Here is a 25,206-nt window from a genome sequence, read left to right on the forward strand (position 1 = left end):
TCCCCGACCAATGGGCGGGCCGCAACGAGCGCGACGCGGCGGAGAAGGGCCTCGCGCCGCAGTTGTTCTCCTCACAGGGAGGAACAAGCATGGCTGACGTGTGGCGTCTGGACCTCGGTTCACTTTTCTTTTAACAAGTTTTACATAAAGATCGGGGATAATCATGATTCCCCAGACAGTAAGAAACCTCAGATCCGCCGTAAAGAACCTCCGGATTCAAGGTCAGAGTCTCTAGGTTAACTCTGGCTAAACTGGCTTCACCTAATAGCCACATTCGATAAACTTCAGAAGTTTAAGGCAGATGATAAAAACACAAATTAGGCCTCTTACGAAAATCTGCAGAACCCGTGATTGTAGTAAAAACACGATGCTGGAGAAACTCAGCAGGTCACACTGTATATAGCAAAGATAAAGGGACATCACCAGCGTTTCAGGCTTGAGCCCTTCATCAGGGTACGAGCAAAATGTAGACCGGCGCCGTGTACTTAATATAGCAAAGATAAAGGGATATCACCAGTGTTTCAGACTAGAGCCCTTCAAGGTATGAGCAAAATGTGGCCAGCCCACCTCCAACTCATGGAACCTTGATGAAGGGTGCTCAAGCCCGAAACGTTGCCTATGTACCTTTACCTTTGCTGTATAAAGCACATGGTGGCTACGTACATCTTGCTCATACCTTGATGAAGGGCTCAAGCCTGAAACGTTGGTTATATATCTTTAAACTATGCTACACCGTTTGACCAGCTGAGTTTCTTCTTTTGTAATCCTATCTGTGAAGCAGCAGTAAACTTGGAGGTGCGAATTCAATCATTATTTATAGTACTTATTTAGAAGCTCGATGAGGTTGACCAGCCATATGCAAAATTAAGAGCTTCTTGGTTTTCCCATGAATGGACTGTGGAGTTTTATTATTGTCTTCCCTTCACTGTACTGATAAAAAATATTAATTTATGGGTAAACAGTTTTAAATTTAGACATGCAACGCAGTAACAGGCCATTTCAACCCACGAGCCTGTGCTGCCCATTTATACCTGATTTACATACAACCCGCATACATTTTGAACGGTGAGAGGAAATCTGAGCCCCTGGGAAAAATTCACCCAGACCCGAGGAGAATGTACAAACTCTTTACAGACAGCATGGAATTCAAACACAGGTTCTGATCGCAGGAGCTGTAACAGTGTTGTGCTAACTGCTACACTAACCGTGCTGCAGTGATTTACCCCAACTCCTTTTTTTTTAAAACTTTATTTAAAACTTTTAAAAACAACATAAAATCAATAGCAACAACAAAAAAAAAGATTTTTATACAATATAATAAGCCCCCTCCCTCCCCCCCACTCAGCCAGCCCCCTCGAGGGGAGCCAAAAAAAACCATAAAACATATACAATATTTTAAGATATTTCCAAACCCATATATTCTAAATAAAGCCTGCAGCTGACGTGGACATTTACCCCCTCCATAAATCTTCGTCCGCGAAGCAAAGCCAAAGAAATATTCTAAATAAAATGACCACATTTTAACAAAAAAAGAGTAATTATCATGTAAATTATGTTATTTTCTCCATATAAATACAAGATCTCAATTCATTATGCCAACGTACTATATTAATCTCTACATTGTCTTTCCAAGTAATTGCTACACATTTTCGTGCCACAGATAATGCCAAACGTACAAATGCAATTTGAAACTTATCCAACCCCAAGCCAGTCAAAGAAACCATATAACCCAACAAAAAAAATCTCTGGATCTAATGATAATTTAATTTTAAATAATTTCTCCAAAACCAACCTAACTTTTTCCCAAAATGGTTGTACCCTATCACTAGACCAACTCCTGCTATCAAATTTATGTTGGTGTCATTTTTCCTATTGTGGTTGAATTGTTTATTTGTATCAGAAAAACTAAATAAAGTAATTAAAAGACTAATGAATGTGTAGAAATAAAGAGTGAACATAGAATTACTGAAATATATTATCATTTTAATATATATTTAATGGCTATTTATTACTTTCTGTTCTTTAGGATGTTCAAACTGCCTCTACAAGAGATTTTCCATCATGCCGTCTGGGCAAAAGAATCTCCCAACTCGCTACCTAGGGCAGCCTAGTCCCTTCACACATCCCCATCTACTCAAAACGGGTTGGTGAAATTTTAATTTTTGAATTTTAATTTGGAGATACTTGCCCACAAGCTTGTGCCACCCAATTACACCCCAGTGACCAAATATATGTGATCTTGTATTTAGAGGATAGGAATTTGTAATGTTGGACTAAGAGTTTTGAGAAAGTCAGTGCCCCACATTGTGAGATGGCAGGGAAATTGTTAAATGCATAATTATGGACTTTGTAGCAATATCTTTTGCTTTTTTTTTAGTTATCTTTTACCAAACAGCTTTGAGTTATGATATTTTATTGCGGGCATTGGATTAAAGTTCCATCATCCCTAGGCTCCAAATTGGGATTCCAAGCCAAATTTTGGGGTTAATAGTCTTCCTTTGCTTGTCAAATGCAAATAGTGTAGTTTTGTTCTCATTCTCAGTGGGTACATCTACACCATAGTTCAATATTTTGAACAATAGAACATTACAACACAGAAACAGGCCACTTTGACCTTTCTTTTCTGGGCCAAACCATTTTTCTGCCTAGTCCCATTGATCTCCACCTAACCCTCCATACGTCTTCCATCCATGTAAAAACACAATGCTGCAGAAACTCGGTAGGTCAAACAGTGCCCTTTATGTAGCAAAGATAACATTGCATAACTGACGTTTCAAGCTTGAGCCCTTCATCAAGATATGTAAAAATGTTGCAGTCATCCAAATAAAAGAGGGAAGTGTTCTCGCAAGATAGGAGGTGATAGGTGAGGAAGGGAGTGAGGGCACAGCAGCAAGCAAGGGGAGGAGAAATGGCTAGGTGAATAGAGAGGGAAGGGGGTGGAGAGCTGAGAAGGAAAGGGGAGCAAGTTGCAGAAACCGGAAAAGTCAATGTTAAAGCCATCTGACGAGAGTGCCCAGACAGAAAGGTGTTTCTCTTCCAATTTACGGGTGGTCTTGGTGGGATAGTATGAGGCCATGGACAGACGTACGAGTATGGGAGTGTGACGCGAAGCTGAAATGGTTAGCCACTGGGAGGTCCCTGTCACTGGTGCAGACAGAGTGAAGGTACTCAGCAAAGCAATCTCCCTGGCTATGCCCAGTCGCTGATGTAGAGAGTGGCCTCCATGTGAAACATTGGTTATATTTGCTACATAAAACACACTTTTTGACCTGCTGAGTTTCTCCAGTATTGTGTTTTTACTTTAAATATTGCAACTATCTGCAAACTTTAGTGTTTTACTTCTCTCATCACCATACCTGTCCAAATTCTACTTAAATGTTCAAATTGAGCCTGCATTCACCACTTTAGCTGGCAGCTCAGTCCACACTCCCACCACTCTCTGAGTGAAAGTTCCCCCTTGTGTTCTCCCTAAATTTTTCCCTTTATCACCCTTAACCAATGCCTTCTGGTTTGTATCTCACCAAACAAAGTGGAAAAGGCCTCCCTTTATTTACTCTGTCTATCTCCCTCATAATTTTAAATACCTCTATCAAATCTTCCCACATTCTTCTGCACTCCGGGGAATGCAAGTCCTTAGCTGTTTAACCTTTCCCTGTAATTCAGTTCCTGAAGTCTGGGCAACATCCTAGTAAATCTTCTCTACACCATTTCTATCTTACTTATGGTTTTTAGACTAATTTGGAGAAAATTGCGGAAAAATCAACATAATTACTGCCCATGTGGTCGTTCACACTGGGCGCTTTTTAAGACTGCAAGTACCTGAGTGCAACAAGTCCTTGTGGTTGGACGTGCAGCAGAGTGGATGACCGTCAATGAATTTTTCTGGTACGATTTACACTGCAGGCTTCCTCCAAAAAATTGTAGGGGTCCTGCAGGATAAATTGCGGTGCAGGAATTGACTCAAAATTCCTGCACATTCATTTTTAGACTGCCCGTGTAGTGGCAAAATTCCTGGATTGTGCCGTTACATGCCTGCAGTCTAAAAACCATAATTGATATATTTCCTGTAGTTAGACCAAAACTGCACACAATACTCCAAATTGTCCTCACCAATGTCATACAGCTTTACCATAACATCCCAACTCCTATACTCAGTACTTTGATTTATGAAGGCTAATATGCCAAAAGCTTTCTTTACAACCCTATCCACCTGTGACGGCACTTTCATATAATTATGTATCTGTATTCCCAGATCCCTCTGTTCTGCCACATTCTTCAGTGCCCTATTAAATTCCATCTGGCATTTTTCAGCCCATTTTTCCAGCTGGTCCAGATCATTCTGTAAGCTTTGAAAACCTTCTTCGCTGTCCACGATACCTTCAATCTTAGTGTCATCTGCAAATTTGCTGATCCAATTTACCATATTATCATTGATATAGATGACAAACAACAATAGTCGCAGCACCAATCCCTGAGGCACACCACGTCGCAAGCCTCCAGTCTCGGAAGCAATCATCCAGCACCACTATTTGGCTTCTCCCATCCAGCCATTGTTGGATCCAGTTCACTACTTCACCATGAATACCAAGTGTCTAAACCTTCCTGACTAACCTCCCATGTGGCACCTTGTCAAAGGCCTCACTAAAGTCCATGTGGACAACATCCACAGCCTTTCCTTCATCAACTTTCCTGGTAATCTCAAAAATTCTATCAGATTGATTAAACATGACCTACCAAGCACAAAGCCATTTGACTATCCCTATTCAATCCCTGGCTATCCAAATACTTGGATATCAAATCTCTTAGAATCCAATAATTTATCTACTACTGACTTCATGTTCACTGGCCTATAGCTTCTAGGGTTACTTTTGGGCCTTTTTTCAGCAATGGGCCCACGTGAGTTACTCTCCAATTCTCTGGCACCACACCCATAGCTAAGGACATTTTAAATATTTCTGTCAGAGCCCCTGCAATTTCCACACGCCTCCCCCTCAAGGTCCGAGGGAATATCGTGAGGCCCTGGGATTTATACACCCTTATTTGCTATAGCAAGAACCTCCTCCTCTTTATTAGATTCCATGGCCTCACTGATTTGATATTTAATAATATCAAATGAACTTTGAGAGACCACATGAAAGGTTTATGCATGCATATTTAAGAATGAAAAAGGAAATTCACTTTTAGTAGGGGAAGACTTATTTTAATGCATTGTTGCATGAAATGGATTATTGCAGTGAAGGATGGGTTTTAGAATTATATAAAATCTAATATTAAAATAGATCTTTTGACTGAACTGGTCCATGGTGGCATTTGTACTTTACACAAGCTTGGTTTCACGCTATGTTGAAAACAGGAGCAAGTTAATATATCAAAGAGAGTGACTGCATTTCTGCTTTCTTTACAGGTGAGGTTACACCAAATTTGACACAGATAGAATATGCTCTGCGTCGGCATAAACTGCTAAGTCTCATCCAGAAAGAAGCAGAAACCCTGGGATCTTCTGACCATGCAATTATTCTGCTGTCCCACCCCACTTACTACATGACAAATGACATCCCATTTCCATTCCACCAGAACACAAACTTCCTCTTCCTCTGTGGCTTTCAAGAGCCAGACAGTATTCTGCTTCTCCACAGTATTCCCGGAATGAGCCTGCCTTCCCATAAGGCTGTCCTGTTTGTGCCAAGGAGGAACGAAAACCGAGAACTGTGGGATGGCCCACGTTCTGGGGTAGATGGTGCCGTTGCCCTCACAGGAGTGGATGAAGCCTATAATACTGAGGAATTCAGTCAATATATGCAGAGGTTTAAAGGTTGGTAACAACAAGCTTTCACAAATATAGACTGATGTGCAAGGAAATGGATCAGGATCAGAATTTATTGTCGTGAACATGTCACGAAATTTGTTGTTTTGCAGTAACATCACTACAAATATTGCAATCATTTATATTTCAAAAATAAATAAATAATGCAAGAAAATAGGACAAAATGAGGTAGTGCCTGTGGTTCATTGTCCATTCAGGAATCTGATGGTGGAAGGGAAGAAGCTGTTTTGTGCCGCTTGGCGCTGGTCTTCAGGTACCTGTACCTCCTTCCTGATGGTAGTGGAGTGAAAAGGGCATGGTCTGGATGGTGGGGACCTGGAGAATAGAAGCTGCTTTCTTAAGACACCACCTCTTGGTAGATGTCCTCAATGGAGTGAAGACTGGTGCCCGTGATTTCGCAGGCTAAATTCACAACTCTCTGAAGTTATTTTCCTGTACTGTGCATTGACACCTCCATACCTGACAGTGATACAACCCGACTGAATTCTCTCCACGGTACACCTGCAGATATTTTTGAGAGTCTTTGATGCCCAGGTGGGATTGGTAGTGAAGAAGGCTAATGCCATGCTAGCATTCATTTCAAGAGGTGTTAATGAGACTCTATAGGGCACTGGTGAGACCCCATGTAAAGTACTGCGTACAGTTTTGGGCACCCTATCTTAGAAAAGATGTGATGTTGCTGGAGAGGGTGCAGAGGAGATTTACTAGGATGATTCCTGGAATGCAGAGGCAGGCTTATGGGGAGCATTTGACAGCTCGAGGGTTATATCGTTGGAGTATAGGAGAATTGGGGGGATATCATAGAAACATTTCGAATATTGAAAGGTTTTGATAGAGTGAATGTGGATAAGATATTTCCCTTGATGGGTGAATTGAGGACAAGGGGGGTCATAGTCTTAAAATTAGTTGTCCAATTAGAACAGAAAGGAGGAAGAACTTCTTTAGTCAGAGGGTCGTGGATCTGTGGAACTCACTGCCGCACAAAGCAGTGGAGGTCAGATCACTGAGAGTATTTAAACAGGAAATGGATAAGTACTTCATTAGTAAGGGTATCAAGGGATATGGGAAAAAGGCTGGAAATTGGAACTAGGTGTTAGCATAATTCAGCTTAGTGTAGAATCAAGTTTATTGTCATGACCATGTCATAAAATTTGATGTTTTGCAGCAGCGGTATTGTGCATTACAGGTGCAAAATTGCTATAAATAACAATTTCTAAGTCCAAGGTTTTAAAAAATAATTAGTGTGTAAAAGGGAAAAGTAAATTAGTGTCTATGGTTCATTGTCCATTCAGAAATCTGATGGCAGAGGGGAAGATGCTGTTCTTGTAAACTTAAGTGTGTGTCTTCAGGCTCCTGTAGCACCTTCCTGATGGTAGCAGTGAGAAGAGGGCATGGACTGCATGGTAAGGGTCCTTGACAATAGAAACCGTCTGTCATGGAAAGATACAGATGCACACAAACAATACAAAGCCCTTTGGCATGTTTGAGTTCATGCTGACCATCAAACCACTCAGTTAAACTGATATTTTTTAATAATATGTAATTTGGTGTCAAAAAATGACTGATAAGAGTCAGTGAAAGGTGTAATGCGTATCATTGAATCATGGGGAACAGCGATGGAGGACATTAAGTTCTTTGGAAGTGTACATCCAACTTTTTCTTGATATTCCATCTACTCTTGCAGATTTTTCCTCCAAGTATCCCATGTCCTTGGTATGAATGTAAGCAAAGATCTTGACCCACTGTAGTTCACCTCACTGGCCCTCCACACAACTCTGGACCACCTCAAAAACAACCATTCTTACATACAGTTGTTCTTCATAGACTGTGGCTTGGCCTTCATTGTCATTATTGACTTAGTGCTGGTCAAGAAGCTACAAACTCTAGGCCTCTTTACCCCGCTTGGCAATTGGATCCTTGACTTTCTCATCGGAAGATCACAGTCAGTACGAATTGGAAACAACGTCTCCTCCTCACTGATTATCAACACAGGCACACCCCAAGGATGCGTGCTCAGCCCTCTGTTCTACTCGCTATGCACCCATGATTGTGTGGCCAGGCACAATTCCAATGCCATTTACAAGTTTGCAGACAACACCAGTGGTTGGCAGAATCACAAATAGCAATGAGGAAGCGTACAGGAGGGAGTTAGATCAGCTCATTGAATGGTGCAATGACAACAACCTTCCACTCAATGTCAGCAAAACCAAGGAGATGATTGTGGACTTCAGGAGGAATTTAGGGGAACATAACCCAGACCTCATCGAGGGCTTAGTAGTGGAGAGGGTCAAAAGCTTTAAATTCCTGGGTGTCAACATTGCTGAGGATCTGCTCTGGAGCCATCACGCTGATGCAATCACAAAGAAGGCTCGCCAGCGGCTCTACTTTGTTAGGCATCTGAGGAGATTCGTTATGTCACCAGAGACTCTTGTAAACATTACAGTTGTACCATGGAGAGTATTCTGACTGGTTGCATCACAGCCTGGTATGGAGATGCCAACTCTGAAGACTAGAATAAACTGCAGAGGGTTGTTAACTCGGCCTGCGACATCACGGACACCAGACCACTCCATCGAGGACATCTACACAAGGTGGTGTCTTAAGAAAGCAGCCTCTATCCTCAAAGACCCCCACCACCCAGGCTCTACCTTCTTCAGTTTGCTACCATCGGGGAAAAGGTACAGGAGCCTAAAGATGAGCACTCAATGGCACAAGGACAGCTTCTTCCTCACTGCTATCAGATTCCTGAATTTTATGGACCAAAGACACTATTATTTTTCCCTTACAGTGATGTAGTAAGATGGTGTAAAATGCATGTACAACTGAGATGCTGCCACAAAACCTGAATTTCATGGCTTGTTCATGACAATAAATTCTGATTCTGAAGTTATTGTACTGAATCCCTTTTGCTCACCTCTCTACTTCTCATTTAGATGAAGGGTGCACATTTTGGTATGACAATGAATCACCTGTCCACTCAACATTACATTCAGACTATCTGCAGCCCCTTGTAAATATCAAGGCGAAGAGCATGAATGCAATCAAACCAGTTCGGACTCTTGTCCAATACCTGCGACTTATCAAGTCAGACGCAGAGATTGAACTCATGAAAATGGCGGCAAAGGTCACCTCTGAGGTGGGTTGATGTGGAAGATCATGATTGCAATGGTGATGTTTTCATTGTTAAATACCAGATTAATCTTATATTTTCTTCATCCTAATAGTAGGATGATGGAGGATGCTTTCTTAAGGTACCACCTCTAATAGATGTCCTTAATGAAGTGAAGACTGATTCTCATGATGGCATCAGCTGAGCTCACAACTCTGTAGTCTTGTCCTGTATATTGGCAGTGGATTTTATGTAGGGCACCCTGGGAGTTTGAAATGTGCTTTAATTCATAGTTGATTAGTATGTCTGGTCTTCCCAGACGCACAGAAAGTAGTGAGTTTTATGCACATTTACAGGCAAAATTCTAAGTCTGTATGGAATTATATTCAATGAGGTAGATGTAACAAGAACACAATAGGACATAGGGAGTAATTCTTGTACCAGACAAGTATGAAACTGAATGTCAATACCCATGGAAGTTAGAATGGCAAGTAGCTAACCTGCTCAATGTGTTCAGCAAAGAGGCTGTTTTTGTTGGCAAGGTCATGCGCAAGAGTGGACTATCATAATGTATTGATAAGAATGATGAGTGCCAACTTGAGCACTCATAATAGTTTTAGGGTCTGGGTGAAGCATGTCTATTTTCCCAAGCCTCACATTCACCCAGCTTTTGTTTTAAGAAACAAACTGCAATCCTTAATTTCAACCTGTGTATACTCTCAGTATTGGTTTTGGCTGAGATCAGGGCAAGCCAGTCATGAGCAAAAGGAGTCCTAAAACAAGTCTATCCTGAACATATGCAAGAGGCCTATGTAAAAACACGAGGATGGAGAAACTCAGCAGGTCAAACAGTGTACTTTATATAGCAAAGATAAAGATACCTAACCAACATTACAGGCTTGAGCCCCTCATCAAGCGACCTGCTGAGTTTCTCCAGCATGTGTTTTTACTTCAACCACGGAGACTGCAAACTTTCGTGTTTTACTGCAAAATGCCTAATTTGTGTTTTATCATCTGTTTTGGACAGTTGTAATCTTTGTTATTTTTACACTAATTTATTTATTTTAAATATAATTTTACAGCCATATGTGCAGTGTAATACTGCTGCAAAACAACTAATTTTCTGACATGCTCATGACAATAAATACTGATTCTGAAACAAAATGTTTTGTGAATTTTGAGTCTAAAAGTCACACAAATTGGGTGAAAGCTGACCCACAGTTAAATGGATGTTCCGGTGCCCAGAAATGGGCACCATTCAGATGAATTTCTACCCTGCTGTGTCTTCCTGACCAAATGTCTCTCTGGGTAATTACTGTGGCCCTAATGTTAGGTTTCTTTGCAAAATTTCCAAATAATCGATAAAGCTCATTATTTATTTTCAGGCAATGAGCAGCACAATGTTTGCAACCATATCTCCAGTTAACGAGTCCTATCTGTATGCAAAGGTAAGCAGCAATATTTCAAACTGCATACTTTTTTGTCCTGTTGCTGTCAGGTGCACATAGGTTGACTGAATAAATAAAGGTGTGAACAGCGGACATTGTCTGTAAACTTATTAATCTAATCCACGCAGTTCAAGGAAATAAGAAACCAACAGTGGCTGTTGCTCTAGACGCAGAAAAAGCCTTTGACAGAGTAGAGTGGAACTACTTATTTAAAGTATTACAGAAGTTCAATCTACCAGAAAAATATATAAATTGGATTAAAACATTGTATAATGGACCGTTGGCGAAGGTAGCAGTAAATGGAAATGTATCGAGTCACTTTAAATTAATTAGGTCAACTAGACAGGGATGTCACTATCCACCTCATTGTTCGCCTTAGCAATAGAACCTTCAGCAGAACTGATAAGAATAAGAAGATTTAAAAAAAGGGATTAAAAATAAAGGTGAAGGAGTATAAAATTAACTTATTTGCAGATGACATCATAGTATACCTAACAGAACCAGAGGTATAAGTAAAAGAATTACATAAGGAATTGAAGGAATATGGAGAAATATCGGGGTACAAGATCAATGCAAATAAAGGTGAAGCGATGCCAATGAGTAATGCAGACTATACAGATTTTAAAAAAAGAATCACCATTGAAATGGCAAGCACAAGTAATCCGATACCTAGGGATCAGGTCAGATAATAACTTAAGCCACTTGTACAAACTAAATTATCAGCCACTAATAAAGAAATTGCAGGAAGACTTAGAACATTGGGAAGAATTACCGCTAACGTTGATAGGGAGGGTAAACTGCATTAAAATGAACGTGTTCCCAAGGATACAATACTTATTTCAAATGTTACCAATGCCTTTAACAAAAAAATTCTTTAATGAACTAAAGAGAATAATAAGGAAATTCTTGTGGAAAGGGAGGAAACCAAGGGTAGCATTAGATAAATTAACAGAGAGGTATAATTAAGGTGGTTTGCAGTTACCAAATTTTAGAAATTATTATAGAGCCACACAATTAAGGTATTTATCAGATTTTTACCAGACAAGGGAAAAACCAGACTGGACTAAGATAGAACTAGATAAAATAGGGGAGAAGGTACCGGAACATATACTATATAAGTGGGATGAAAAGCTGGTGCAATATAAAAACTCACCAGTATTGCATTATTTACTTAATACATGGAAGAAGATCCACTTAGAAAGGAAAAAAACAAATTATCAAATACCAAAATTACTATTGACGCAAAATCTGCTAATCCCTTTTACAATAGACAACCTTTCCTTTAGAGAATGGGAGAGAAAAGGAATCAAAAGAATAGAAAATTGTTTTTTGGGAAGTAATTTATTAACATTTGAACAATTGAAGTACAGATATGGAATAACTCATGGTACAATGTTTGCATATCATCAATTGAAAGCTTATTTAAAGGATAAATTGGGAAACAGCTTGAGATTACCTGAAGGAAGGTATTGTATTGGAAATGTGGAATATTTATGGGTTTTGGAGGGGGGGTGGATAGAGGGGAGGGAGGGAAAGGGGGAAAAAAGGGGGAGAAAAGACCACTGTAAAATTAAAGAGAAACTTTTGTACATATTTTGGTTGATATGGTTCATAGTATGAAAAATAACAAAATTATAAAAAAATAAATGTGGATTATCAAACATAAACACAGGAGAGGTCTTCAATTAATCATCTTTTGACCATTTCATATAGCTGCACATATTTTTGTTTGTCAAATATCTTTCCAGGCCCCTTTAGAAAGTTATTATTTAACTAACTTCCATCAATTTAAAACAAAATGCTTTAATTAAGTTGAATTAATATGTAAAGATTTCTGGTGATATCCTTGAGATTTAATTTTGACAACCAGCTTTTGAAAATGTATTGTTTTTCTTACGTGTAGGTCTGCCTTGTTGCAGTGAAATGAGAAGAGTTTTATTAGATGCATTGGACGCTTATCCAATCACTCTCAGGGGCCTTTTTAAGTCTCTGATATTTACCTGTCATTATCAGTGAGGTCCTGGCCAATTGCAACAAGATACTATCAATTGCTATTTACCCTATCACTCTTTTCCTTTCTGGTGAAATGTTTTAAGTGAAAAGTTGAGGTCCATTCCAGGACGTCGTCACACTGAGAAAGATTAATAATTCGTATTATTCCGTAGCCTCTTAATTTTAGTAAAATTGCTGCTAAGATTATTGAGCCTGCAATTGGTGCTTCTACGTGGGCTTTTGGTAATCATAGATGTACTCCATATAGGGGTATTTTTACTAAAAAAGCGGCTATACATGCTAGTCATCAAAATGTATTAGATCAAAAGGGTTTTAAGTTATCTGGAAGGTTTTGTAATATAAATATTGAAAGTGTATTTAAATCATTATATAAGAGGAGGGCAATGAGTAGTGGTAGAGAGCCAATGAGTGTATAGAATAGGAAATAGATATCTGCGTTTAATCGTTCAGTTTGATTTCCTCATCGTGTTATTTTATTGGACCATCTTGTCCAAGTTCATTATTATCATACAATTATAAAAGAACAACTGGACAAAATGGCATTCTTTGGTCCTTGGTGTAAAAGACATGCAAAAACACATAGAGACGTAGCACACATACTTACAAGCGCTTTACAGTGTTTGCAGTACTTACATAAAAATAAATATTGTTACATAATAGTAGAGTCTCAGAAGGAGTGTCCATCAGTCTCAACAGTCTCACTGCCCGTGGGAAGAAGCTGTTTCTCAGCCTGGCTCTGAAACTTCTGTAACCTTCCCAATTAAAGTAGCTGGAAGACGCTGTATGTGGGGTGATAGGGGTCCTTAACGATTTTGTGAGCCCTCTTCAGACAATGAATCTGGTAGATCATGTTGATGGAGGGGAGGGAGACCCCAGTGATCATCTCTGCAGCTTTCATGGTCCTGTGGATTTACCTCTGATCCGATGCTCTACAGCAGCTGTACGTCACTGTGATGTAGCTGGCCAGGACACTCTTGATAGAGCTCCTGTAGAAATTGGTGGCCAGTAGCCTTGCCCGCCTTAGTCTACTCTGGAAGTGCAGTTGCACCTTCCTGACAAGTGAGGAGATGTGTCTCCAGGATAGTCTCAGGGCATCCTAGAAACCATCGTAATTATTGAAGCATAATTGCAGTTGGAAATGCAGCACATAATTTGCTCGTAACGAAGTCCCACAAACAGTGATGTGAAGTTTATGACATCTTCTGTTTTAGTTATGTTAATTGAGAAGCAAATATTCACCAGATCATTGGGAAAAGCTGCTCTTCCCTGAAAGGTATCTTCAGCAATTTTACATCGTACTGAAAGTTAAGTTTGATGTCTCTGAAGCAAATTAATAGTGCTTCTCAGTACTTATATCTCTGAGTGGGATTGATCCCAAAATTTTTAACTTTGCAAATTTATTACCTGAACCATATCTGGAACCTGATTGGGACTGGGCATTGATTTTAATAACCTAACTTATCAAAGAAAGGGTAGTTAGGGAGATGAGTTTTTTCAGTGTCAGGAGAAATCGAATAAGAATAAGAGCCAGAAATGCTCATTCCCAGCCAATATCAATGCAAGATGAAATATGTTAATATCATGTAATCTAAACTAAAGCATGGTGGAGGGTTTTTTTTTCATCCAACGCAAAGGGTTGCAATGAGACTATGTAGAAGGTTTTGTCAAAATGATAGAAATTAATCAAGCAAACAACAAAAATAACAGATGTAAAATCACAAGAAAAATCAGGTGGAAGTAAGTTAAAACAAGGACTCAGAGCCACAGTGAATCATAGAAACACAACATTGAAAGAGATCGACGCCATTGTATGTGCACTTGTGATGTATTGTTTCAATTTGCACTGTAGGTTTTTAATTAATTTTTCTCAATGAGTTGCTTCAAGGATTTGTTTGAAGGTAATTATATCCTGGCTGTGTACAGATATAGCATTCTAAAATATGATTGGTTTCTGTGTAAGGCAGATTAAATGGATTGAAGATATTCATTATCTCTGCTTCCAAATTTTTTTCCACATTGCAGTTTGACTTTGAGTGTCGAGCTCGAGGTGCAGACCTCCTGGCTTATCCTCCAGTGGTAGCCGGTGGCAATCGCTGTAATACCCTGCACTATGTGAAAAATAACCAGCTGATTAAGGTAATGATGTAACCAGCTCCTAGAAGATGCTGAAGAAAGATGAGATTTTTGTGCTCTGTCCATAGATGCATTCAGACATTTGGCTCTTGGGTGGAAAATCCTATCTACCCTTTCAAGATTACCTAAACTTTTTTATGTGTTCAATTTGGTTGTTTCTGGAGATCCAAACCTTTCATTTCTATTTCCTTTCTTTCTTGTTATGTTCCTTGTCTTTAACGATGTTTATGACCTGTCTTAATTTTACTTGATAATGCTCTTGTATCATGTTATGAAGTTAAAAATGTGGTTATCATAAGGTATAGATAGCTTCAGTGTGCTCAGCTCAGATTTAGAGGTAAAAAACTGGATAACAGAGAATGAGCAACAATATCCAGAGATAAATTTCTTAAGTAAATGTTTCTCGGGCTTCCGGTTTGACTCTCAATCCAAACTGGAATAATTGAATAATAATGATCCAATTTGCTTTTCTGAGAACTTAGCCCATCAGGTTGTGAAAAGTGTATTTTATTTCTCATATTTTTGTCCTAAAAGAGAGTTACAATCTGTGTAGATTTGCTAATAATTGGATATCTTAATCAAAGTAATGCAATTGTACAGAATGCTAAAATTACTATTAAAAATAAAGAGTATTGCTGCACTGCTAAAGCAAAGGGTAAGTTGCAAGTACTTTTCCCATCTATTACTGCTAACACCCATAGTTCCAGTAGAAATTCACCCAGTGTGGGTCACATTTTCATTAGATCTAATTACAAAGCTAGAGAAAACTACAGATGGTGTAAATCCAAAATTAAAAGAGACCTAACCTTAAAATGAGTAAAGACTGCTCAGAGATGGTGTCAGAATGCATTTCTTCAATCTAATGGTAATGAAAATCTCATATTCTGTCCCCTAAAAGTGCTCTTAAAGTTGGAGGGAAAATAGCAGCACTGAGGCTGCGATGTTTGTACTTGACAAGAATATTCTGAGTGTTAGAGACAGAGCAGAGAGGTGGCGTTAAGAATAGGTTTTCCTGTGTTAACCCATTTATTCCATTCTTTGACCAGGATCAGGAGCTGGTTTTATTGGATGGAGGGTGTGAATACTCTGGCTACGTCAGTGACGTCACTCGGGTCTGGCCTGTCAATGGAAGGTGAGACCCAGTCTTCAAATTCACCCCATTCTTTAAATGTTCGTTTCTCTTCCTTCACTTCTAGTCCAAGTCAGCATTGACACTTGAGGGCTGGGAACAGCTTTCAAATACATTTTTTTCAAAAGAATAAAACAAAATATTTTATTTCTTTGAAGACAACATCCAGTTTAAATAGTTTTTTTATATTGTATATAAATGTTTTGGATTATGGAATAGATGGTTTTGTGGCCTAATTTGCAGATGATTCCAAAATAGATAGTAGGAGGATGGTGCTGAGAATACCGATAGATGAGGAGAATGAGCAAAGAGGTGGCAGATGAAATCCAGTGTTGGAAAGTGGACGGTCATGCACTTGGGTAGAAGAAAGAGATGGGCCGACTGTTATTTAGATGGGGAGAAAATTCAAAACTCGGAGGTACAAAGGGACTTGGGAGTTCTCGTGCAAGACACTAAAGGTTAACCTCCAGGTTGAGTTGGTGGTGAAGAAGGTGAACGCAATGTTGGTATTCGTTTTTAGAGGAATAGCTTATAAGAGCAGGGATGTGATGTTGAGATTCTATAAAGCATTCCAAGTGGAGTTCTGAATACAGTTTTGGGTGCCTTATTTGAGAAAAGCTGTGCTAGCATTGGAGAGGATTCAGAGAAGATTTACTAGAATGATATCAGGAATGAAAGGGTTAGCATATGGGGGACATTTGTCAATGAAGTACAGAAGGATGAGGGGGGACCTCATAGAGGCATTTTGAATGTTGAAAGGCATGGACAGAGTAGATGTGGCAAAGATGTTTCCCATAGTAGGGGAGTCGAGGACAAAATGACATCACTTCAGGATAAAAAGGTGCCAATTTAAAAAAGATGTGGAAGTGAGGTTGTTGGGTGTATTTAAGGAAGAAATCGACGGGTATTTGATTAGTCAGGGTATCAAGGGTTATGGGGAGAAGACTACGGAGTGGGCCTGAGAGGGAGGATGGATCAGACTCAATGGGCCTCCTTCTGTTCCTACAACTTGTAATCTTGTGAAATTGTTCAGTCACCCTCATTAAGTGAATGCCAATTTATTCAAAATTTAGTGGCAATATGGTGTTGCGTAAATGGACGCAGTAGGATAAAGTCAAGGCCTGCTGTTTCACATGGGATATTATAGCGTTCAATGTGCATTAGTGCTAGCTAAAGACCTCTGTGCACTTTGGAGGAGTGGGAGCTTGTGACTTAATGTCCTTATCAACAAGAGTGCTGAGTGGACATGAAGCAAAATGATGAGAGCAGCAGAAATATAAAATGTTTGCTAAAATAAAGGACTGCAAATGGCTCACATCATTCCATTTATTATGGAACTTGAGAGCTCCCAAAATTGTCAGTCTTCATCATGGGTCAGATCTTCCATTTAAAACCATCAGGTCATTTCAGGTCTGACAGCTGTTAAGCTTCGAACTCCCAATTGCAGGCTGATGTGTATCATCCCATGTCACTTAATATCAGCTCATGGATACCTGGGCTTGTCCAACTGGAACACCCTAGATTTCCTCGGGCTTCTCGCCATAGCAATGCCTTTTATTGGTATTAAACAGCTGCCAAGAAAATACTAAACAGACCTTTTCATTTCATTCAATTAATTTAAAGATACAGTATTTAATTATTCTGTTTATGTACTTTGTCATGTTTAAAAAAATTTTTGATATTGACCATTTTGCTTTTGATTGCTTGTGGAACTCAGTGATGTAAGATTCTGCGAGGCATAGATAAGATGGACAGCCAGCACCTTTTTCCTAGAGCAGGTGTAGCAAACACCAGAGGACATCTGTACAGAGTGAAGGAAGGAAAGTTAAGAGGAGACATCAGAGTTAAGTTTTTTTACACAGAGAGTTGTGGGGGCCTGGAATGCATTGACAGGGATGGTGGTGGAGGCTGGAACTATAGGGGAATTTAAGAGACTCTTAGGAACATGGATGAAAGAAAATTTAGAGTTACGAGGTTTAGTATTTTTAGGAATATATAGGTTGCACAACATCGGCTCTGAAGGGCCTGTACTGTGCTGTAATGTTCTATGTTCTATACTTTGACAGCTGGAGAGCCCTGGACTGGAGCTTCACTGAGTATCAAAGAAGCACTGAGAACAGAGTCCGGGCTTGGGCTTGGAGAGTCCGGGTACTATGCCAGAATTTACAGTCAATTCAGATGTGGCCTTCCAGGGGAAGACTAAATTGAGGCTCATTATGGAAGAAACAACATGGTTCAGGGTTTGTGACCAGCCACGCACGAGAGAAGGCAGTTGCAGAAATCTGGAGCAAAACTCGATATTGCTTGAGGAACTCAGTAGGTCAACCAGCATCAGTGGGAGCTGCTCGACACACCGAGATCCTCCAGCATGTTGTGTTTTGTATGTGATCAGCGAGTTTGGGTGACTTGCAAGTCAATCCAACCCATGTGGTGAGACTGTGGGATAGCTGGAGACTGCAAATAAGAAGAATCAGAAAAAATGTGATGAAGGTAGAGGAAAGGATCCATAGCATGGGTGGAGTTGTATGTGCAGCATAAATACTGGGTTAAGCTGTCAGGGCCAATAGTCTGTCCCTCAACTGTATACAATTCTAATCCCTCTCTTGTGAAAAAATACCACACATAACTGAAGGTAGCTTTTCTCAGACCTCCAAGAAAATCCTCAGCTGTTGGTGTGTTGCAGATTCACAGAGCCACAGTCGGAGTTGTATCAGGCTATTCTTGACGTTCAAAAGTCCTGCCTGAGTCTCTGCACTCCTGGGATTAGCCTGGATAACATCTATGCTTTCATGCTGAACCTTCTTGGACAGAAGTTGAAAGACCTGGGCATCTTGCAGGAGAAATGTCAACATGATGCTTACAAGGTTAGTTACAAGACCGGACAAATCATCATCTTGTGAATCTTCTTCATAATCATTTGGCTGATTGGGATAGAGTTACATTTGAGTCATCAGCCATTTGGAGGGTTAGTGGGACAGCTTTAAATAATATGGGCACAGTTAGGTAGAGGTGGCATGGTTAGCCTAAGGGCAGCACATTTAGTGTAGGGACAGTATGGTCAGCTGAGGCGTGGCACGGTTAGTGTAGCAGTTAGCGCAACGCTATTACAGTGCCAGTGGCCCAGGTTCAAATCTGGTGCTAAGGAGATTTTGCATTCTCCCTGTGTCTACGTGGGTTTCCTCTGGGTGCTCCAGTTTCTTCCCATCCTTCAAAATGTACTGGGGGTTGTTGGTTAATTGGAGTATTTGGGCAACATGGGTTCATGGGCCAGAAGAGCCTGTTACCATGCTGTAAATATGTCTAAATTTAAAATGTAATAGGAACCAAGCTCTATTCCTGTGAGTGTATATACAGCACGATTGCCATTTCAAAATTCTCCAAATCTTTTCCTCCTTGTCATGTGGTTCAGATACTTAATAGCAGTAGTGTTGGTACTTGGGCCAGGTAACTACTGTGCAGTTTGTGAAAGGTAGGCACTGCAGCCACTGTGCACCGTTGAAAGAGGGAATGAATGTTTAGATGGTTGATGAGTGCCAGTGTAGCTGGTATTTGCAACAGTTTAACTGCAACCCTTCTGCCAAATCATCTTGAAGTTGTGTAGGGTCCAGTCCTGGCTGATGACCAGAACTCTCAATTCATTGGTCGGGAGAAAGAATTGCAGGTGAATTCTCAAAGCAAGATTGCCGGAGATTCCAGTTGATTTTCCCAGTATAGTGCAATAGACCTGCTCCAAAGTCCCTGTAAAGTGTTGATGGGCTGCAAACACACAGCAGATCAGTCAGCGTCAAAAAGGAAGAACAAATTTATTATTATCTTGGATGATGCTCTGAATCAGAAACAAGTTCTGTGGCACATATTTTCTTGTATATACTCTGTGGGGTCTTCAGCACAAGTTGAAGTAATGAGACCCAACTAGTGCAGCCATCCCTCCCATTCCACCCTTGATGCCTTTCAGTCTTGATGAAGGGAAATTTTGACAGTTCTCTTTCTCCCACTGATGCTGCTTGACCTGCTGGGTAACACGTGTGTCTCATTTCAACCTTTCTCTTCTTTGGCTTGGCTTCGCGGACGAAGATTTATGGAGGGGGTAAATGTCCACGTCAGCTGCAGGCTCGTTTGTGGCTGACAAGTCCGATGCGGGACAGGCAGACACGGTTGCAGCGGTTGCAGGGGAAAATTGGTTGGTTGGGGTTGGGTGTTGGGTTTTTCCTCCTTTGTCTTTTGTCAGTGACTGTTTTAAAATAGCTCAGCTTAAGTCATCCCAAAGTTTTCTCCATTCAACTGGGTTTTAGTACTCCTAAAGTGGCAGACGATGGAAAATTTAGGAGTATAAAGTCCTTCAGGTCTGCTCTTTCATTCAGTACTCTGGCTCATTCTCCATCTCAGTACAACTTAAGCTATCTCCCCATTCCATACGATGCCATGTGTGTCTCAAAATTTAGTTGCCAGTACAGTCTTCTGTGGCAGCAGGTTGTACACATTCATTCTCTAAATGAAGACATTTTTCTCAATCAGTACGTGTGGATTGTGTGTACAAACATTTACTCTTGTGTAATGAGAAGCAATTTTTAAACAATGTGTTTTGACATTTCTCCATTTAATTGAAACAAATTTGTATTCTGTTCTGATCCTCAAGGCAGTTCGCAAGTATTGCCCACACCACGTAGGACATTACCTAGGGATGGATGTCCATGACACACCAGACATCTCACGGTCCATAGCCCTGCAGCCTGGCATGGTGGTCACCATTGAACCTGGTAAGAATGCTGGGACTAATGAAGGTGAAATGTAATCCTTTCAATACAAGGTCGTTGATTACAAGCCAATTTTAAGTGAGATTCAGATACTGTAGTCACATTATGGATGTCACATGTCCAGATTCATTCTTTTAAAGAAAATAGACCTTTTCCTGCATCCACCTCTCACTCTGTTTGTTGGACTGTTTCCAAACTAGCACAATGTCCATGGAGCTTATTTTAATAAAGTATTTCCACAAGCTACAATGAACAAAACTCACATCAGAGTGGCTACAGATAAAAATAAAATGTTATTAATTGCATGATTAAGATTCTGCTCCCCTTCACTCTGATATCTTAATGTGTCCTAACCCATCGGGCTCCTGGAAACTGTGACCTCCAACGTGGCCTCCTTCATTGAAGAAACCAAACCCAAATCTGCATTCAGTCACCAGGAGTGACCTGACCTTCCAGTTATTGCCCCTATAAACCTCCATCCCACTCTCTCTGTCCTATCTGCCTGTGGCCTCCAGAAGTCAGAGGGAGTAGGATGGGGCAATAAAATGAAGTCCCTCTGGGTATTACAGCCATCAGTATTCGATACGGAATTCTCCAATTTTCAGTAACTTGTTCCTTCTTCCTTTTTGTATCAGGACTGGAAGCAGTCACATGCCATTCCTCTCCCCCTTTTTATAAATTTACATACTCTGTCCTGCTCACCACATCCCAGTAGGTCAGACTACATACACAACACCAATCTGACTTCACCAAAGTAGCAACACATTACATTGACAGTGGAGTTAACTGTCCATTCAGTGATGGCTGTCCCATTATTTCACCTGTTACTGTCATTCCCTTTGTTCCACTCTGAACCTTCTCCCACTTCCTTATTATTCATGATCTCTCCCTCTCAGAACAGTACAGCACATAACAGGCTCTTTGGCGCACAGTGTTGTGCCAACCCATATAAATCTACTCCACGATAAATCCTACCCTTCCCTCCCCCACAGCCCATTACCTCCTATTTTGCTTACATTCATGTGCCTATCTCAGAGTCTTTTAAATGTCCCTTTGTATCAGCCTCAACCAGTGTCCCCGGCAGTGCATCCCTCTTATTTTAATTTGTTTTCCTGGAAATAGTATTTACTATTCATACAAGCTCCTTCTGCTCAGATGACCCAATATCCTCAAGATCTAATCCTACACCAAATCTTCCTCCATTGCACAGACAGACAACTGCATGGGTGCTGCCTCTTGTAACTGTTCAGAACTTGACCATTTTATTACCTTTACTGCCAATGTCCACCCTGCCCTTAAATTTATCTGGACTGTTTCTGACTCCTCTCTGTTCTTCCTGAACCTCTCTGTCTCCATCTGAGGACACAAACCAACTATGGACATTTATTACAAACTCATTAACTCCTACAGCTGCTGGATTGTACCTCTTTGTAGGGCCTCCATGTCAATGCAATCATGAAGAAAGCTCGCCAGTGGCTATACTCTTGCAAATTTCTACAGGTGTACCATGGAGAGCATTCTGACTGGTATGGAGGTGCCAATGCACAGGATAAGAATAGGCTGCAGAGAGTTGTGACCTTGATCAGCGACATCACAGACACAAGACTCTAGAAGAGCCGGTGTCTTAAGAAAGCAGCCCCTATCCTCAAGGACCCTCATCACCCAGGCCATGCCCACTTTTCACTATCCTTAGCAGTGAGGAGGTAGTACAGGAGCCTAAAGTCGAACACTCAGCAGCACAAGGACAGATTCCTGAATGGACAATGAACCACTTACTTCCTGAATGGACAATGAACCACTTACTTTGTCCTATTTTCTTCCACTATTTATTTCTTTTTTAAATGTAATTTATAACAATATTTGAACTCTAATGCTGCCACAAATTTTCTGACATGTTCATGATAAATTATGATTCTGAGAGACAGAGCCTTTCTCCCAATTCTTTCGTCTCTGCCGCAGCTGTTCCCAGGATGAGACCTTCCACTCCAGGACATCCAAAGCATTCTCTTTCTTTAATAATATGGATTCTGTCACATTCTGTTCTTTTTCTTTCACTTTCATGCTGTCTAAAACTCTCCTCTTCCCCCCCAACCCCCCCCCCCCCCCACCTTCCTCCCAATTTTCCCAGAAAATGTCTTCGCAATGCAACCATCACTTTGAACTTGGGAATTCATCTTAAAATGCTCACACATATCCTCCTAAATGCTCCAAGGTAACCACCAGACTGCCATCACAGTAATTACTTGGCAACTAGACCCTATATTTCAATATAATTGTTCTCAATACAGGTCTATATATCCCAGAACACGATACTTCTGCTCAGCCAAGATTTCGTGGAATTGGAATTCGGATTGAGGACAATGTTTTGATAACGGACAAGGAGCCAGTTGTTATTTCTGCTGACTGCCCCAAAGAATTGTCGGAATTACAGAAGATCTTGAACTGCCTTTAACGAACAGCAACTGAAAATCACATCACATTTCAGGTGCTTCTCATCAGAGAAGTGACAGAAAAGAAGACAAGTGAATTTAGGACCTCTGCATGGCACGTGAGTGTGCCCCCACTTTACAGTATCTGTTTAAATATGTAATTCATAGTCATATTTATATTCCAAGATATATAGCAAAGTAATGAATTCCAAGAACCTGAAGATGGGCATGAACTTTGGAAACAATTCACTGGATAATGAAGATTTTGCTTCCTGAACACTTTTAGTTGTATTTTATGGAATTTGGGCTACTGATCGTGAAAATCACCTTAAAATTTACTATTTTCTGTGATTTACTATCATTTTTTTTTAACTATTTATTTGTTCAAAAAACAAATAATATATGACATATACAGCAATTGAACATGAACATGAACTTTTTTTAATATATGTATAAAAAAAGAAAGAAAAAAAAGATTTCTCCCCCCTTCAGCCATAAAAAAAGAAAGAATATTTTAAAAAAATTAAGTATATATATTAAAATCTAATCAATGTAAATTGAAATGTAAATATTCCAAGTATAACAGCCACTTATTAATTAAAAAATTATAATTATCATGCGAAACATGCGTAATTTTTTCCATTATTAAGAAATATTTCATCTAATTATGCCATCTATTAATATCAATCATATTTGTATCTTTCCGTGTACTAGCAATACATTTTTTCGCTACGGATAAAGCTAAATATACAAAAGCAATCTGGAACTTATCTAATCCCAAACCTTTCAGAGGTTGTAAACTACCCAATAAAAATACTGTTGGATCTAAAACTATTTTTTTTTTGGAAGAAAATTCAATCGTTTTTAGAATATCTGTATTTACTATCATTTTTAATGATGCTTCAAGTTTACAAAAGCAACGTGTCGGTGAAAATTCACTTTCTTCATTCACACTTGAACTTCTTCCCTGCTGATCTTGGTGCAGTCAGTGACGGACATGGTGAAAGATGTCACCAGGACATTGCGACCATGGAAAAGTGGTATCAGGGCAACTGGAATCCATCAATGCCGGCCGATGGACATTGGCATGAGAGGCATCAGATGCTGAGTACAAACAAAAATCAGCAGCTAAACGTTTTTTAGGTCAGTTGAACTAACGCAATGTGCCGGCATCATTATGCGATTAAACAGGTTAAATTCAATAAAAGTTGATTTAATGTTTCTCCAACTTCCTACGTGATACCGCAAATCTGAAATTATCTTAGCGCTCAACTTGAAGTTGTCTATTATAATCTCCATGTTTTTTCAGGAAGCAAACTTTTTTTTAAAAAATTGTTGTCCAGTGTAATTGGTTTTCATTAATCTCTGAATTTCCCAAATAGGACATGATACAGACCTTTGGCCCCTGATGTCTGTAACCATCCTAATGACAGGTTAAATGTTTAAATATAACAAACCAAAATAAAGTAGGTGCTGGAACACTGATATAAAAAATATAAAATGCTGGAAATGCTCCACAGGATGGACAGCATCTGTGGTGAAGGTTAGTCCAGCACTATTAAGCACCAGAAACCTGGGTTTAAATCTGGCGTTGTCTGTTAGGAGTTTGTATGTTTTCCCCGTGTCTGCATGGATTTCCTCGAGGGGCACCAGGGTCCTTCCACCCTTCAAAAATGTATGGGGATCAAAGGTTAATTGACATATTTGGGTGGCACCAGTCCTAAGATGGGAAGGCCTTGTAACCGTGCTGTATGTCTAAATTTAAAGAAGCTCTGGTACAAGTCACTGACTTGAAATGTTAACTATTATCTCACTATATTTGTCTGTTAACACCTTGCCTCAGGACTAGTCAGTCCATAACACTTTTATAACATCACTAGCACGTTCACATTGGTTATCAGGTGTTGATTAACACAGTTTAATTAAATAACTGAACTTTTGAAACAATTTTAAATTAGAGATCAATATTGGAGTTCTCCTACATAGCAAATCATTAATCTACATAAAAATTGTAATCCAGTTAATATTAAATTGTATAATTTGATTGGCGTATTTCATTCGGAAGAGAAACCACAAACATTAAATTTGAGTTCGTCTTCATTTGTCCTTTTTTTTTAATGGAGGGAAAGTCATTTCTGTCATGTAAGTTTTATCATTTCCCTGTTGCATGCCCTGAGCCTTCCTCCCTTTGTGCTGGGAATAAGGAGGATTCTGCATCTTCAAGTTTATTATCATCCGATCGCACAAGAACAACCCTATGAAACATCGTTCTCCGGGCCTTGGTGTAAAAGACACAAACAACCAGACATAACACACATACAGACAAATAATACATAATGCAGGATCAGTCTTCATGTATAAAAATAA

At 39.8% G+C, this 25,206-nt stretch overlaps 1 protein-coding gene across 1 annotated transcript; it reads left to right on the top strand.

Moving 5' to 3' along the window:
- The first annotated feature begins 52 nt into the window (after nucleotides 1–52).
- Nucleotides 53–24,939, top strand: xpnpep3 (X-prolyl aminopeptidase 3, mitochondrial). Its single transcript, XM_069907531.1, has 10 exons — nucleotides 53–221; nucleotides 2,027–2,143; nucleotides 5,405–5,812; nucleotides 8,758–8,960; nucleotides 10,319–10,381; nucleotides 14,417–14,530; nucleotides 15,574–15,659; nucleotides 18,340–18,520; nucleotides 20,293–20,413; nucleotides 22,699–24,939. Exons 1-10 carry the CDS (start codon nucleotides 164–166, stop codon nucleotides 22,860–22,862), a joined length of 1,515 nt encoding a protein of 504 aa, XP_069763632.1. The 5' UTR covers nucleotides 53–163; the 3' UTR covers nucleotides 22,863–24,939.
- The last annotated feature ends 267 nt before the right edge of the window (nucleotides 24,940–25,206 follow it).

This window comes from Narcine bancroftii, chromosome 13 (genome assembly GCF_036971445.1).
Source record: "Narcine bancroftii isolate sNarBan1 chromosome 13, sNarBan1.hap1, whole genome shotgun sequence".
Classification (NCBI taxonomy): domain Eukaryota; kingdom Metazoa; phylum Chordata; class Chondrichthyes; order Torpediniformes; family Narcinidae; genus Narcine; species Narcine bancroftii.

What these genes read in the sequence shown, in the direction of transcription:
- xpnpep3 (XM_069907531.1), top strand. Translation starts at nt 164, where the DNA reads ATGATTCCCCAGACAGTAAGAAACCTCAGATCCGCCGTAAAGAACCTC. An exon ending in AAAGAACCTCCGGATTCAAG is followed by an intron (nt 222 to 2,026) that starts GTCAGAGTCTCT and finishes TCTGTTCTTTAG; the next exon opens with GATGTTCAAACTGCCTCTAC. An exon ending in GGTGGTCACCATTGAACCTG is followed by an intron (nt 20,414 to 22,698) that starts GTAAGAATGCTG and finishes TTCTCAATACAG; the next exon opens with GTCTATATATCCCAGAACAC.